This window comes from Siniperca chuatsi, linkage group LG19 (assembly GCF_020085105.1).
Source record: "Siniperca chuatsi isolate FFG_IHB_CAS linkage group LG19, ASM2008510v1, whole genome shotgun sequence".
Taxonomy (NCBI): domain Eukaryota; kingdom Metazoa; phylum Chordata; class Actinopteri; order Centrarchiformes; family Sinipercidae; genus Siniperca; species Siniperca chuatsi.
Genome location: NC_058060.1, coordinates 5093923 through 5106933, shown reverse-complemented (window position 1 = coordinate 5106933; position 13011 = coordinate 5093923). Strand labels below are relative to the sequence as shown.

At 38.3% G+C, this 13011-nt stretch overlaps 1 protein-coding gene and 1 pseudogene across 4 annotated transcripts in view; both read right to left on the bottom strand.

Moving 5' to 3' along the window:
- Positions 1 to 265: 265 nt before the first annotated feature.
- Positions 266 to 4318, bottom strand: LOC122867073 (annotated as a pseudogene).
- A 3758-nt stretch (positions 4319 to 8076) lies between these two features.
- abcd3a (ATP-binding cassette, sub-family D (ALD), member 3a) overlaps positions 8077 to 13011 on the bottom strand; it is a 50211-nt gene continuing 45276 nt past the window's right edge. For all 4 annotated transcript variants that reach the window (XM_044176452.1, XM_044176451.1, XM_044176454.1 and 1 more), the window contains 4 exons: positions 12795 to 12914; positions 11762 to 11866; positions 10797 to 10853; positions 8077 to 8833 (listed from right to left, as the gene is read on the bottom strand). In XM_044176452.1, the coding sequence (XP_044032387.1) occupies positions 8756 to 8833; positions 10797 to 10853; positions 11762 to 11866; positions 12795 to 12914 (360 nt within the window). In that variant the 3' untranslated portion in view covers positions 8077 to 8755. The remainder of the gene's footprint in view (positions 8834 to 10796; positions 10854 to 11761; positions 11867 to 12794; positions 12915 to 13011) is intronic.

Here is a 13011-nt window from a genome sequence, read left to right as displayed (position 1 = left end):
ACTCTAAATTGCCCATAGGTGTGAATGTGAGTGTGTCTGTCTCTATGTGTCAGCCCTGTAATTGACGGGCGACCTGTCCAGGGTGTACTCCGCCTCTTGCCCAATGTCAGCTGGGATTAGTTCCAGCCCTGCGACCCTCTAAAGGCCAAGCGGTTATAGCTAATGGATGGATGGATGTGTGTGTGCTAGAGGACAGAGCCAACATAACAAAACATGTGTCACTGTCTAAATACTGTCTGACTGGTCTGTACCCATTAACAGTGGCTCACTTGCTGCTGGCCAGTTTAGACCTGATCCAGTTCCACTGATGATGTTCTTCTCTGGGGTTCTCTGGTCCTGAAGCCTAGTTGTTTCCACATAACACAACCATCTCAATCATCAGGATGCTAACTGACAGTAAATTGGAGGACAGAGACCTGGGTAAATTTCTACAGACACAAAACAGACCTAATGATATACTTATAAAAATGTAGCCAGCAGGGAGATGTAGAAAGATCATGCGAAAAACGTTATTCATTACATAACATTGGGTGGATTTACAAAATATCAGAGGACTTTTTGAAAGAAAATGAAATGTGGATTAATAATCAAAGACTAATAAAAGAATAGTTAAGAGTAAAATGTAGAAGGGTTTACCCTTTTCATTCCTGCCTGGAAGTGTTTCTACTGAAACCATGTTTGTAGTGTTTGATATTTACGTTATTTTATATCGGTGGGACATGTCAGAGTAAGCCATCTGAGCTAAGATAGGGTCATGGTTTCCAGTGATCAGGTACCATGGGATATCCAGGAGAGAGGGCTGAGAGAAGACCCTTTCAAATGTGTGCTGTGGATGGGAAACCATTTTATACTTAATCGTAAATGTGTAGCATATGGTGATTTGCTTTTTCATAGCTGCTAAGCACATCTAACATGGTTTTTGATTTGACTTGATCAAAAGTTCAGGAATCATGCTGGATTCCCAGCATGGAATGAATGGGACACCAGAACAGACATTGTTACTTTAGTTGCAGAAACTGATCACAGAAACTGAAACTGAAACTGTGATCAGTTTTTAAACAATAAATAATTAAAATAACTGAAACACATCTATTGTCAACCACCCTGTCATAGTACCTTAACCTCTTAAATCTTTTATTTTTACCTTAAAAATCTTTTCCTACTCTAACTGATATTATATACTGTATGTCCTTGTGTTCCAGCAATATAACAAAACTGTATGGTGAGTGGGAAGTAGTGGGATGATCCCCTCACCAGCTTTCCACCCATGAGCACTACTAGAGGGGTTCACTGGGGCAACCTGGACCAGCATCACTGCTGGTGAATTAACTAGAGGTCTTTAAGGGTGTAAGATTTTGGACCTGATTGGAAACCTACCTGTAATAGACCAGATCCAAATGAGGTTGACTTTAACAGACCCGTGAAATTATGACCATGTGATCAGAGCTGATTGAGAGTCTGCTCTAAACCTCTCAGGATTTATTGATACATATTGATACACAGACCTGAGACCTGCAGCAATACAACGACAGCCAACCTTCTTAGAATGAATATACACTACAACAACAAAAATATTCTGTCTGCCTTTTTAACTTGTTTCCCAAATTACAACTCTGTTTCCTAATCCAAACAAAGATGGTACCTGGATTAGGAAAGTCACAATTTGAGAAATTAAAAAAAGTTACAAATATTTTTTATCATGCAGCAAATTGAATATTTTTTCATCCACATGGTTAGAAGAGTCTTTGCGGATTCTGGAACCTTCAGAAGAGCGGTATGTTTTGTCAAACCAGCCCTCGCCAGGTATTATCGGTTAGAGAAATAGATGCTTACCATTGACTCAAATGTAACGCTAATGCCAGACTGAACCTGGAGTATAAAAAGCGTTGGCAACAGAGAAAGAAATGGTTTCATACAAAACCACGCTGCACCAACAGAAGTTGAGATTTATTCCCAACAGAACAGACAACATGTTAACAGCTGCAGTCAGTGTTCATGAGACTCTTACAAAACAAACTGTGACCTGATATGAGATTCATAAATCAAAAATATATCTCACCCTCCCAGTGTGTTTGCTTTGTGAGCTGACCTTAAAGGTGGGGTCTTCCACATTCTTGACACCACTAAAATAGTTGTTGTTGGTGTGTGTGAGGTGATACATTCTGCTGCAATCATCTCGCATTTGGGAATTTCTCCAAGTAAACATGGAAGTTTCTCTAAGTCTGTTGTGTTTTCAAATTCAGGGTGTATTTTTATTATACTGGGAAAATGTTAATTTCTCAGTCTGGTATTTGGGGCATGGGGTGAGGAAATGTAGTTCTTGTCTGTTACACTGGGAGCAGAGTCTCTACTACTGCCCTACTCTGGCAGCCAGCTCTGTCTATGTCGACCCTTCAGAATAGCTAGGCTGTGTTCGTTGAGTCTGTACATAGTCAAGACTTTTCTTAATTTAGGATTTTTTTTTTTTACTGTGGTCAGATAATTTGCTAACATGGAGTCTCTTTTTAGGGTAAGATAACATGTTAATTTACTCTGTGTCTTTGTTGTTTCCTTCCAATATGTGATATAGTTTTCTTTTTGTTGGTTGATAATTTGGTTTCGTCTGATTGGGTTGCTGTTGTGGTCCAGCATGTTAGGTTGTCTAGGTAGAGTCTCAGGACTAGCTGGCTGAGGGTACTCTTCTCTGCCTTTAGCTCTTGGCAGGTTAGGGCTGTGTGATGATATGTCATGGGGTCAGGTGATTGTAAAATTTTATCACTCTTTTCTGTATTTTCAATATGAGGGGGTATTGGCCGAGTTCAGCTCTACAGGCATTGTTTGGTGTCTTTTGCTGCACATGCAGGATGTCCTTGCAGAACTCTGTGTGGAAAGATTCTATTATTGTTTTGTCCCATTTGTCAAATTCATGATTTAATTTTGGTCCACAAATTTCACTGCCTTAGAGAATTATTGGTTCTAATACAAATTGGAAAATGTTTAGCCAGATTTTAATTGGAATGTCAATTTTGTGTTTAATTATGTGTATGATATAATATATTTAATAATAATAATTATATATATATATATATATATATATATATATATAAACATACATAGCGTCCTGTGGAGCTTATGTTGAGGCCAAGGTATGTGTAGTTTTTTTGTATGTTGTAATTTTTTTGTGGTGTCCAAATAGAAATTGTGTGTGTTAACCTGATTTCTGGATTGCTTCTGAAAGACCATTATCTTTGTTTTTGTTGTGTTTTTGTCAGGGCCAGGTCTGACAGAACTTCTGCAGAGATTAAGGTGCTGCTGCAAACCTTCTTTAGTTGGTGAAAGCAACACTAAGTCATCTACGTACAGGAGACCCCTATGTCATTCAGGGTGAGGCCAGGTGCTGTGGAATTCTCTAACTGGTTCACCAGTTCATTAATATATAGATTGAAGAGACTTGGACTGAGATTGCACCCCTGGCTCACCCCCGGCTCTGGGAGAAGAAGGCTGTTTGTTTGTCCCCAAACTTTATAGCACATTTGCTTTTTGTATACATGTCCTTTATCAAATCATATGTTTTTCCCCAATACCATTTTCAATTAGTCTATAGAAAAGACCCTCATGCCAGATGGAATCTGAAGTTTATGAAATAGGCTTTCTCTTCTTTATGTTTAATTCTTGATCTATTAAAGTGTGGAGGATAAATATATGGTCTGTTGTGTGGGGATTTGGCAAGAATCCAATTTGGTGTTATGACAAATGTTGTGGTCATTAAGAAAATTGACAATTTGTTTATTAATGATGTTGCAGAATATTTTTCCCAGGTGACACAGATCCCCCGGTAGTTATTTGGGTGATATTAATTTCCAGATTTATGAATTGGAGTTATTATACCTTTGTTCCAGATGTCTGGAAAAGTGCCAGCTGATAGAATATTATTGAATAGTTTGAGTCTATACTCAAACTAACCAATTTGATTTTATGGTCTGATAATTTCATCAGTTCCACAAGCCTTTTTTGTTTTCAAGGATTGGATGATTTCTATTAGTTCTTGTTCTGTTATTCGGAAATCTAGAGATATCATCATGAAGGCATATGTTCTGTTATCTGGGCCTCTATGTGTTTCATGTGATACTTTTCTTAAAGTTTTCCTCAATTTTTTCCAATCAATGTCAAACCCTTTGTTATTGTTTCTCCTGTGTCATGAGCAGACTGCAGCTTGTTCCAGAGTTTGGCGCAGATGGCAACAGTTTTGGAAGCAGAGCACCAACAGCACACACTTCAGTCTGTCCATGACTCTTCAGTCTGACTGAACACCAGAGTCTTGTTTGTTTACACTCGGTCTAAAAGCAAAACAAACTTGTTGCAGTATGACTTCCTGTATCAGGCCAGGTGATAAAAACAGGATATCAGCTAATCAGCAGATCAAACTGAGTTACTCACTGATTGCACTTACCTCTACTATGCATGTTTCATTGGACAGTATCACAGTGACAGCTGGGAGAATGTAAAGGTGTAAAGGCCTGTACAGATCACAAGATGCTCTTCAACACTACCTGCAATGAGTACTAAATAAAGGCTTAAAGGCTTATACACCTAGATATTTCTGCATCTTGTATAACTCCCTCTTTGGCAGTATATTTTATTACATCACAATTAGGGGTGTGATTTGATAACATTTTTTTCTATAATTTGTACATTTGATTCAAGAGTGATAATCCTTTTTCTTTCTCAACTTGAATTGATTTTGAAAACTATGCTTTGATTCAAAACACTAACTACAGGTAAAGCTGTATATTCATTAAACATGCAATAATGTTATGTTTTATTCTACACAATGCAGACAGAATAGGACACACAACAGTGAGAAGTAAAACACCAAACGCTGAAACTGTCTGTTTCCAGTGAACTGCATTGTCAAACTACAAGACAGATTTTAAAGAGTTTTAAAGAAGCTATATGAATAATAAAAATAAAAAATACATTAAACAATTTCCCAGAGTGTGTTTACTGATGTCAGTAATGTAATACTAATATTACTGACAGTACTAGAAACAACAGAAATACTGGTGACAGTACCTGTTTCAGTTTTTTAAATCTTTCCAGGAGGGAGTTTCCATTCACTTTGATTAGTGTGATTTTAAGTGTTTCATATTGATTACTGCCAAAGCCAGAGCATTTTAATTTATTTCTTTTAACAGATTAATGCACTGAGCTCAGCTATAGTAACACTAGGAACTACTGATGGAAATGTTGGTTTGTTGGTCCATATCAAGATATCATGACAACCACTAGCCAAATTTCTGTGAAATTTGTGGTGGATTTTAATGGTCCCCAGAGCATTATTCTTAAAGGCCTTGCACATTGACATAGGTGTTTTCAGGGTTTTTTTGGCTAACTAAATGGAAATGGAAATGGACTGTACTTATATAGCTCCTTTCTAGTCTTTTCTGACTACTCAAAGCGGTAGACCTCTGCTCGGGGTTAAACGTGTGCAGAGGTATGCTAGGAATCACGTGAGGTGACGGAACACTGTTAAAGGTGTAATTTGTCCCACCCTGGCAGGTACAACAAAGCTAACAGAAGAGCCAGTCACATGTAAAGCAATTGCAGGCTATACATGCCCACACTCTCCTAAGGGTAGAAACACAACAAGTGCAGCGAGCTGGGAAGAGCCACTGCATCCCAATTATTTTCTATGAGAAGCGACAAATCCCTTGTAAGGAGCATCATGGCAGCGGAGATGGGCAGGTAGTGCAGAAAGTGAAATTCAAAGTTACTAATCATACCCGACATCTGTCATATTCATTGTAAATAAATGTAATCTGGAGATTATTATTTGAGAACACTCTGAAATGATCCTTCTTTACCAGAGCTTCCCTGCACTGATCTGCATCACTGTGAACCCAAACAGCAACAACACTGGACTCAGCAGTTAACTGGTCTAAAGCCAGATCAGCCATAATAAGAGAGAACACCTGTGTGGGTGTATCCTGGGTGTGCAGGGCATTTAACCTGCGGATTCTATTGAAATTTGCTGAGCACATTGATTGTTCCAAGTGGATGAACGCCTTCTGATATTTATGACCCCATCACCTTTCCTGAGCACCACTCTCTGGTCAAACTGTGCATTTGTAGTTCCACAAGTAAAGCTCAAAGAACAGGAAAATCAGTAGCGTTTCCTCTATCCAGCACTTTTCATATCTTGGGCTGTAATGAACCTGAACTTTAGTGGCTGCTAGCAGAGATTTAGACTTTTACACTTGTGACAGAATAGTTACTCTTCAATTTAAAAAAAAAAAAAAAAAAAAAAAAAAAAAAAAAAAAAGAGATCACTAAACTCTAATTCCCAGCTTGTGGTCAATGATGTGCAGGTTGTAAGAGTTTTAATAAACAAAGACTGGTTGGAGCATTTTTTTTTTATAAAGCAAAGGGAAGTACTAGAGCTCGGACAAAGCACACCTTCATTAACACTAAATCACTTCAATGATCTGATAATTCCTGATGAGAAAATTTAAGAAACGTTCCTGTTTGAAATACACCTCACAAAATGTTAAAAGTCCAGTATTAGCAGTGTGAGAAACATATTCTGGCTTTAGATAGCAGCTATCAGATATCAATATAATTATCCAAAGTTCGAGAAATTTAAATCCCACCTCCCAAGAAATATATATTTTAAAAGAAATGGCATAAATGTAAGTGATTTGTAATGAGATTATAGTAAAAAGAAAAATGTCTAATAACAATTATTTGCCGTTTGATCAGACCCTGTGTCTTCAAATTTCAGGTAACATGATCAACAAGCCAGTGGAAAAGAAGTTGAATGTAGTTGAACAACCAGGGAAAATTATACATGGATGGACAACAAGCATGTGACTGGAGCTGAAATTTTCAACCTAAACAGTCAATCAGATTTCATTGTGTTCTGTTTCCCTACTGACAGCCTTATGTTTCATGAACTACATTTCTACATTTTGAATGCTCTGGCATTTCATCTCCACAAAAGCACTTCCACAACGGTTTGGTCAATGGTGCCAGTTTGCAAAGTTTATAAAATTTTAACTCTATGTGAAATTTCCCCTCTTAACGAATCCCCTGATCGTAGAGATTCCACTGAAATAAACTGATTTTGTTTCAAAATCTACTGTTCACAGATACGCAAATTCACAGCACCCTGGCAACTAGACTTGATGCAGGACCGTCATATGACATATCAGGGTCCTTAACGACAATCACATATACCCATTGAGGGGCATTCGAGCATTCATAAAATTTGACACAGGATAAATGTTCAAAATACAAAATCACTGGAGCTTTGTGCTGCCAGAGGTCGCCTAGCAACAGTCTGTGTCCCTACACCAGTACTGTTGTAAGGTCAACCACCAGCGACATCATGTTTAGGTCATGTTTAGGTGTTTTTTTTTTCTTTTTCTTTCTTATGGATCTCTTGGGAGGCAGCCTTCCCTCTGGTGAGTTCATATTTTTAACACTCCTCTGAATGCCTGAGTTACTATATGTTCCTGTTCCCTTTGACAGCCGTCCAGGAGTGATATGTAGGTAGGGTGGTCATGGATTAGAAATACCTTGCAGCACCCACAGTCAGACAGAAAAGAGCTTCCCTTTCAACAGAATACTCAAGAGTTTACTCAAGAGGCTTGCTGCCATTTTACAATGTAAGCACTTCAAAACCTTGATATCAAACTTCATATCTGGAGTTGCCTCTGAAAAAGTTCATTCAGTTGCAGTGAGCACTGTTTGTCCTGTAGCTCCATGTAGCTAGAGGCAGAGAGCAGCTGTGGTTGACTGTTTTTTGGGTCCTTTACCATGTGATCACAGCTTGTTACATTATGTCAAGATAACAAATAGTGCTCATATTTAGTCTTTAGTTATATTTTAAAGCCAGTTTTCCTAAGATCCTGATTTAAATTATTTCTGGAGATATCAAACTTGTCTTGGTTGTAATGATTTCCATGTCTCATTATCTCAGGATCTCAGGAACAGTTTTCCTTACTTCATGGAATAAGTGGCTTTTATCATCATTTGGCTTTGAGAAAAAGGAAAAAGGAATGAACATAGGAGCAAAATGACAGAGGAGGAAACAAGTAGGCCTACATGACACTTTTAATAGCTTGATACCTTGAGGTGACAAGATAATTAACAGTTTCCTTGGAAATAACTGTCACAAAGAAAAAAAAAAGGCAAAACTTTGTTATTTTAAGACATCAAGATAACATGCCTGAAAATTATTACCAGCCTTGGCTGCTCTCAGCTTCTGTCAGCTGTGGAAAGTTTACTCTTGTGAGTGCACATCTAGTAGGCATCACGCTGTGCATACATAGTTATTATAGTATAGTATAGTATTATTCTGTGCAGGACACAGTTTACTGTGGGACATAATGCCTGAAAGACCACTGTGGTATCTAGCTTTTCTCTACAGGCTAACCTGTTACCGTTGTGAGATATGATTGCATGTGTAGAGATGATTAAAACAGTATAGTATACTTCCACCTTCACTTGAACATCTCTTTGTGTGTAAAACACAACCTAGAAGTTGGCAATATAAATTACACGTTTTTTTTTTATAATCACACTGAACAAATGAATTAGACAGGACTAAACTGATGATTTAAATAACAGAAAACATAAAGGAAACAAGGTTGAGAGTTACAAATGACTAAAAACATTATTTTCTAGTTTTAGCTATAACTTCTGTCTTGAGTGCAAAGAATTAATGGACTGGTTTTATCAGAGCAGTGCATTTGTGGCCAACGTCAGTAGTCAATTATGAGCCAAACTCCACAGTTTCCTCTGTGATGGGCTTGAACTCGTAGTTCCCTCTCCCGTCCATGTGGAGATAATACTTCATGACAGAGATGAAAACATAAAAATACATAGTCAGTAAGAAAGAAAGAAGACATCTATGGTAAGCAGTGTTCTAATAAGTACAAAATAGCTGAAACAGATAGTGAAATCTGTCGATGCATACAAATCTGTCAGGTTGTCTGACTTACAAAAGTAACTGAAATTTGGGCAAATTTTATTTGTCACATACACAATTATACCATACAGTGAAATGCTTAGTTGTAGTCTCCATAGAATGTGTCTAGTGCAAGTAGATAAAAATGTTAAGGGTCATTCTCAGTTGTGTGTGGGACTTCCGGATGGGAGCTGAAACGTCTTGATTCTAAAACAGTGTCCAGAAGACTACGACTGAAACCTTTTCTACGATGGAACACTCCTGGACGAATGAGGTGACTACACCGTCTTGTTAAGGGTAAAAGAACATTATAAAGAAGTAAAAATAAAATATACAAGCATTAAAAGAGTGGTTTAGCCAACCTCACCAGCATTCAGCAATGGAGCTGAAAACACTGAAAGGTACAGAAATGAGGATGAAGAAACAGGGAGTTAAATGTGCTGCTCTGCCCTGCTATCTATAAAATATTTCATCATCTTGTGACAACCCCTCCTGTGCCTCTACTCTGCCTGACCTGCTTGTGTTTTCTCCTCCTCTTGTAGGAAGTGGGCTGACCAGTTCAGTCTGCCTTGGTCTCTCTCTCAGCTCCCCCATGGTCTCGTGGGTTTGTTTGCTTTGTCTTTTCTTTTAGCATGCAACATCTTCTTATACTAGACGGTGTAGTCCCACTGTTTTCAGAATCAAGACGTTTCGGCTCCCATCCGGAAGTCATTCTCAATTGTGAAAATGGTCTGAGAACTCAGAAATTTAAGCTACTGTGTTGCTTAAGCCCAGCCCTCAGGGAGGAGTCTTCCTGAGTGTCTCCTCTTTCAAACCACCTCAGCAAGTTACAAACCACACATTTGAAGACAGTGAGGTGAAGATTCTAAGTAGAGAGAAGAGTTGGTTTGAAAGAGGAGTCAAAGAAGCCATTTTTGTGAAAAAAGAAAACCCCTCTTTAAACAGAAATGGTGGTCTGAGATTCAACTTGCCAACCGTTTACCACAGTGTATTAACACCATGGTCAAGCCAATCATATGCTAATCAGGTACTTAACAGTGATGAGGGAGCTGCAGCCAGAAAACAATAGGTCTGATTACTGGGCCATCATGGAAACAAAAGAAGGTCAGTTTCAGGTGAAACAGGGTAAACAGCAGACACTCAGGAAGACTCCTCCCTGAGGGCAGGGCTTAAGCAACACAGAGTAGCTTAAATTTCTGAGTTCTCAGACCGTTTTCACAATTGAGAATGACTTCCGGATGGGAGCCGAAACGTCTTGATTCTGAAAACAGTGTCCAGATCTTCTTTATACTATATATTCACTCACCCCAGCACTCACACCACCGATGCTACTGATTTTTCACATGTTATGGATTTGTTTTGTAAATAACTATATTTAATAAATTATTTCATTTTTGACCTTCAGCCTTTTGTGTGCTCCCCTCTTTTTTTGTCTGAACCGTGAGCCAGTTCACGATAACCTTTCTTCCTTCCATGACAGTTAGGGCTTCACTATGACACCTTCGCATTTCTGTAACTTTCTGAAACAGGCTCTCTGACAATCACCCCCACTTGACGCAGTGATTGGTCAGGTGGAGATGTGAAAGCTCATTTTCATTCGTTTTTTCTTTTCAACTACTTAGGGTCACTTTTCATGCGTTAAACCAGGTGCAACACCATGACGGCAACATGTATTAGTGTCTGACGATAATATACAGTATGAGACAAAGTAGTAAGAGTGAAAAAGACTCGAAAGAACTAAAAGCAAAATCTGCACATAGAAGGAAACTTTTATGACAAAAACAATAGACAAATTCTGAGGATTCCATTTGAAGTCAGAAGAACACGGATGATATACAGTCCTTACCTTGTGGTGCTTCCAAAGTGACTTTCTGTGGGACACTGTGAACAAGGTGATGCCCACCTGTGGATCAAAGAAAACAAGTAGTACTAGACTTCATACCAGTTTAACAAGTAGAAACCTTAACAAAAACTACCCACAATCTACAGGATAAGTCACTACAACATTAATCAGTTATTACTGCATTAATCCTGAGACATTTTAATTTTTATAAACAAAGATTGTTATAAACAGCCTCAACTGGCCTCTAACATGACATTGTTTGTGTATCACCAGGTTGTACTGTGCACAATAACATTTAATGGACTGCTTTATATCACTAAACCAAAAAGGAAAGTCTGGCAATTATAAATGGTAAAGAGCTGAATGACTAGAAAGAGATTTACCTTGTCCAGTGAGGGATGGTGGGGTTTAAGGGTTTAAGAAAGGCAAGAGAGTTTAAGAAAAATAGCCTTTTAACAGCAGCATTTAAGCATGTTTTTGCTCATTTCCTGCATTCCCTTCATATTTGACAACACTGCAGATTGTTTTATAGTGCTTCCAAACACATTGTGAAGTATTTACCAGGACTCCTTGATGCCTTTTTTCATTGTCAAAATATCACGACTTAGTCCCAGTACAGAAGCTGGTGGAAAATTTAAGTCTTCTTTGAATGTTTTGATTTTTGTTTCATTGTATGAACTGTAGCTGCCACAAGCATTTTGCTTTGCTTTGTCTGTTGTCTGTTGTCTGGCTTTAATGAACAACAGAGAGCAGGTCCTCATGCAACAGCAGAGAATAAGTAAAAGCAGTTAACAGGTAATATGTAATCTGCTGGCACTTAACATGTCATTTCTTATTGTTCACTGACTAAACACTGGTGTGTTTGAAGATGGTGTGTTTTTAGTCTTTTTCCCAGCTGAGACCAGATGTAAACCTTGTTTCTCAGAGATGTACTGTATTTGTGTGTATGATGTGTGGTTGGGTCGTACCGTTCTGCAGTGGCTATAGATGTAATCCTCCACATCTACACTCACTGCACTAGTGCACTCATCCAGAATGGCAAACTGAGGCTTGTGGTAGAACAGTCTGGCCATCTACATACATAAACAGAAACAGAGACAGAAACACTCATCATTTGAGTAGTATCATTACCAGTATCATTACCAAGTGGAAAAATGCTATGTATACAGCCTAACCATAAAGTCCAGTAAGATTTATTGTTGTTAAACTTTCACGTCAATCCGATAATCATCAAAATATTACTTACAACTCTTAAAATGGCACTTAAACATACTCAAATCACTTTATCTTACATTTTGTTAAGAAACAAATATTTGTATTGCATCACAGACAGGACATCTTTTTAGTGAACATCCCTTTTAGTAAAAAACAAACAAACAATCTTAAATAAGCCAATCATAAAGCATAAGGTCCCCCTGCATAAATTAAAGATCAATTCTTTCTTACATGATAATTTCAGTATTTTTTAAACAGGCTCTATTTTTCACTTCTCTACCATGATGTCAAATGGTACAGACAACAATTTCATCGGTATATATAATTTACCCCTGACTGAAGAAATACAGTAATTATCCTTTAACAAAAATAAAGTCCAACTGTCATTGTGACATAAAGTCAAACTGTCCTACCTCGGATCTGTTTTAGTCAAAAAACAATATTCACGATTATCCCAATAATCAAAATTCACCACAATCAACTTATCTTGAGTGTTTTTTATCCCGATCTGCGATAATATTGTATATCCTCCCATCCCGAGTGTGGAGTTTGCATGTTCTTTGCATGACTGTGTAGGTTGCCTTACACAGTCTTAAGACAGAGGGGTTAAATTAATCAGCAGTCGCACTAGTCGCACGCTGGGATACGCCCCCACCACCCTGAGCAGGATAATTAGTTTAGAAAATGGATGGATGGATGGTCTGACTTGTGTTTTTAGTAATGTAAATCAATCACTGTGTCACGTTTCCTGTGCAGCCTGTTGACAGGAAGTGTGTATGTCCTTACAGCCATCCTTTGCTTCTCTCCTCCACTGAGGACATCCATCCAGTCCTGGACTGAGTCCCAGCTGCCCTCCCTGTCCAGGATGTGACCCAGCTGAACATTGTCCAGGTACTCCTTCAACACCTGGACACAAGATAAGGCAAGACACAATAAGGCATGTAATTAGAAACACACACAAACAATGGAAGTGTGAAATGTGTGGTAGTGTGTTGTGTCCCAC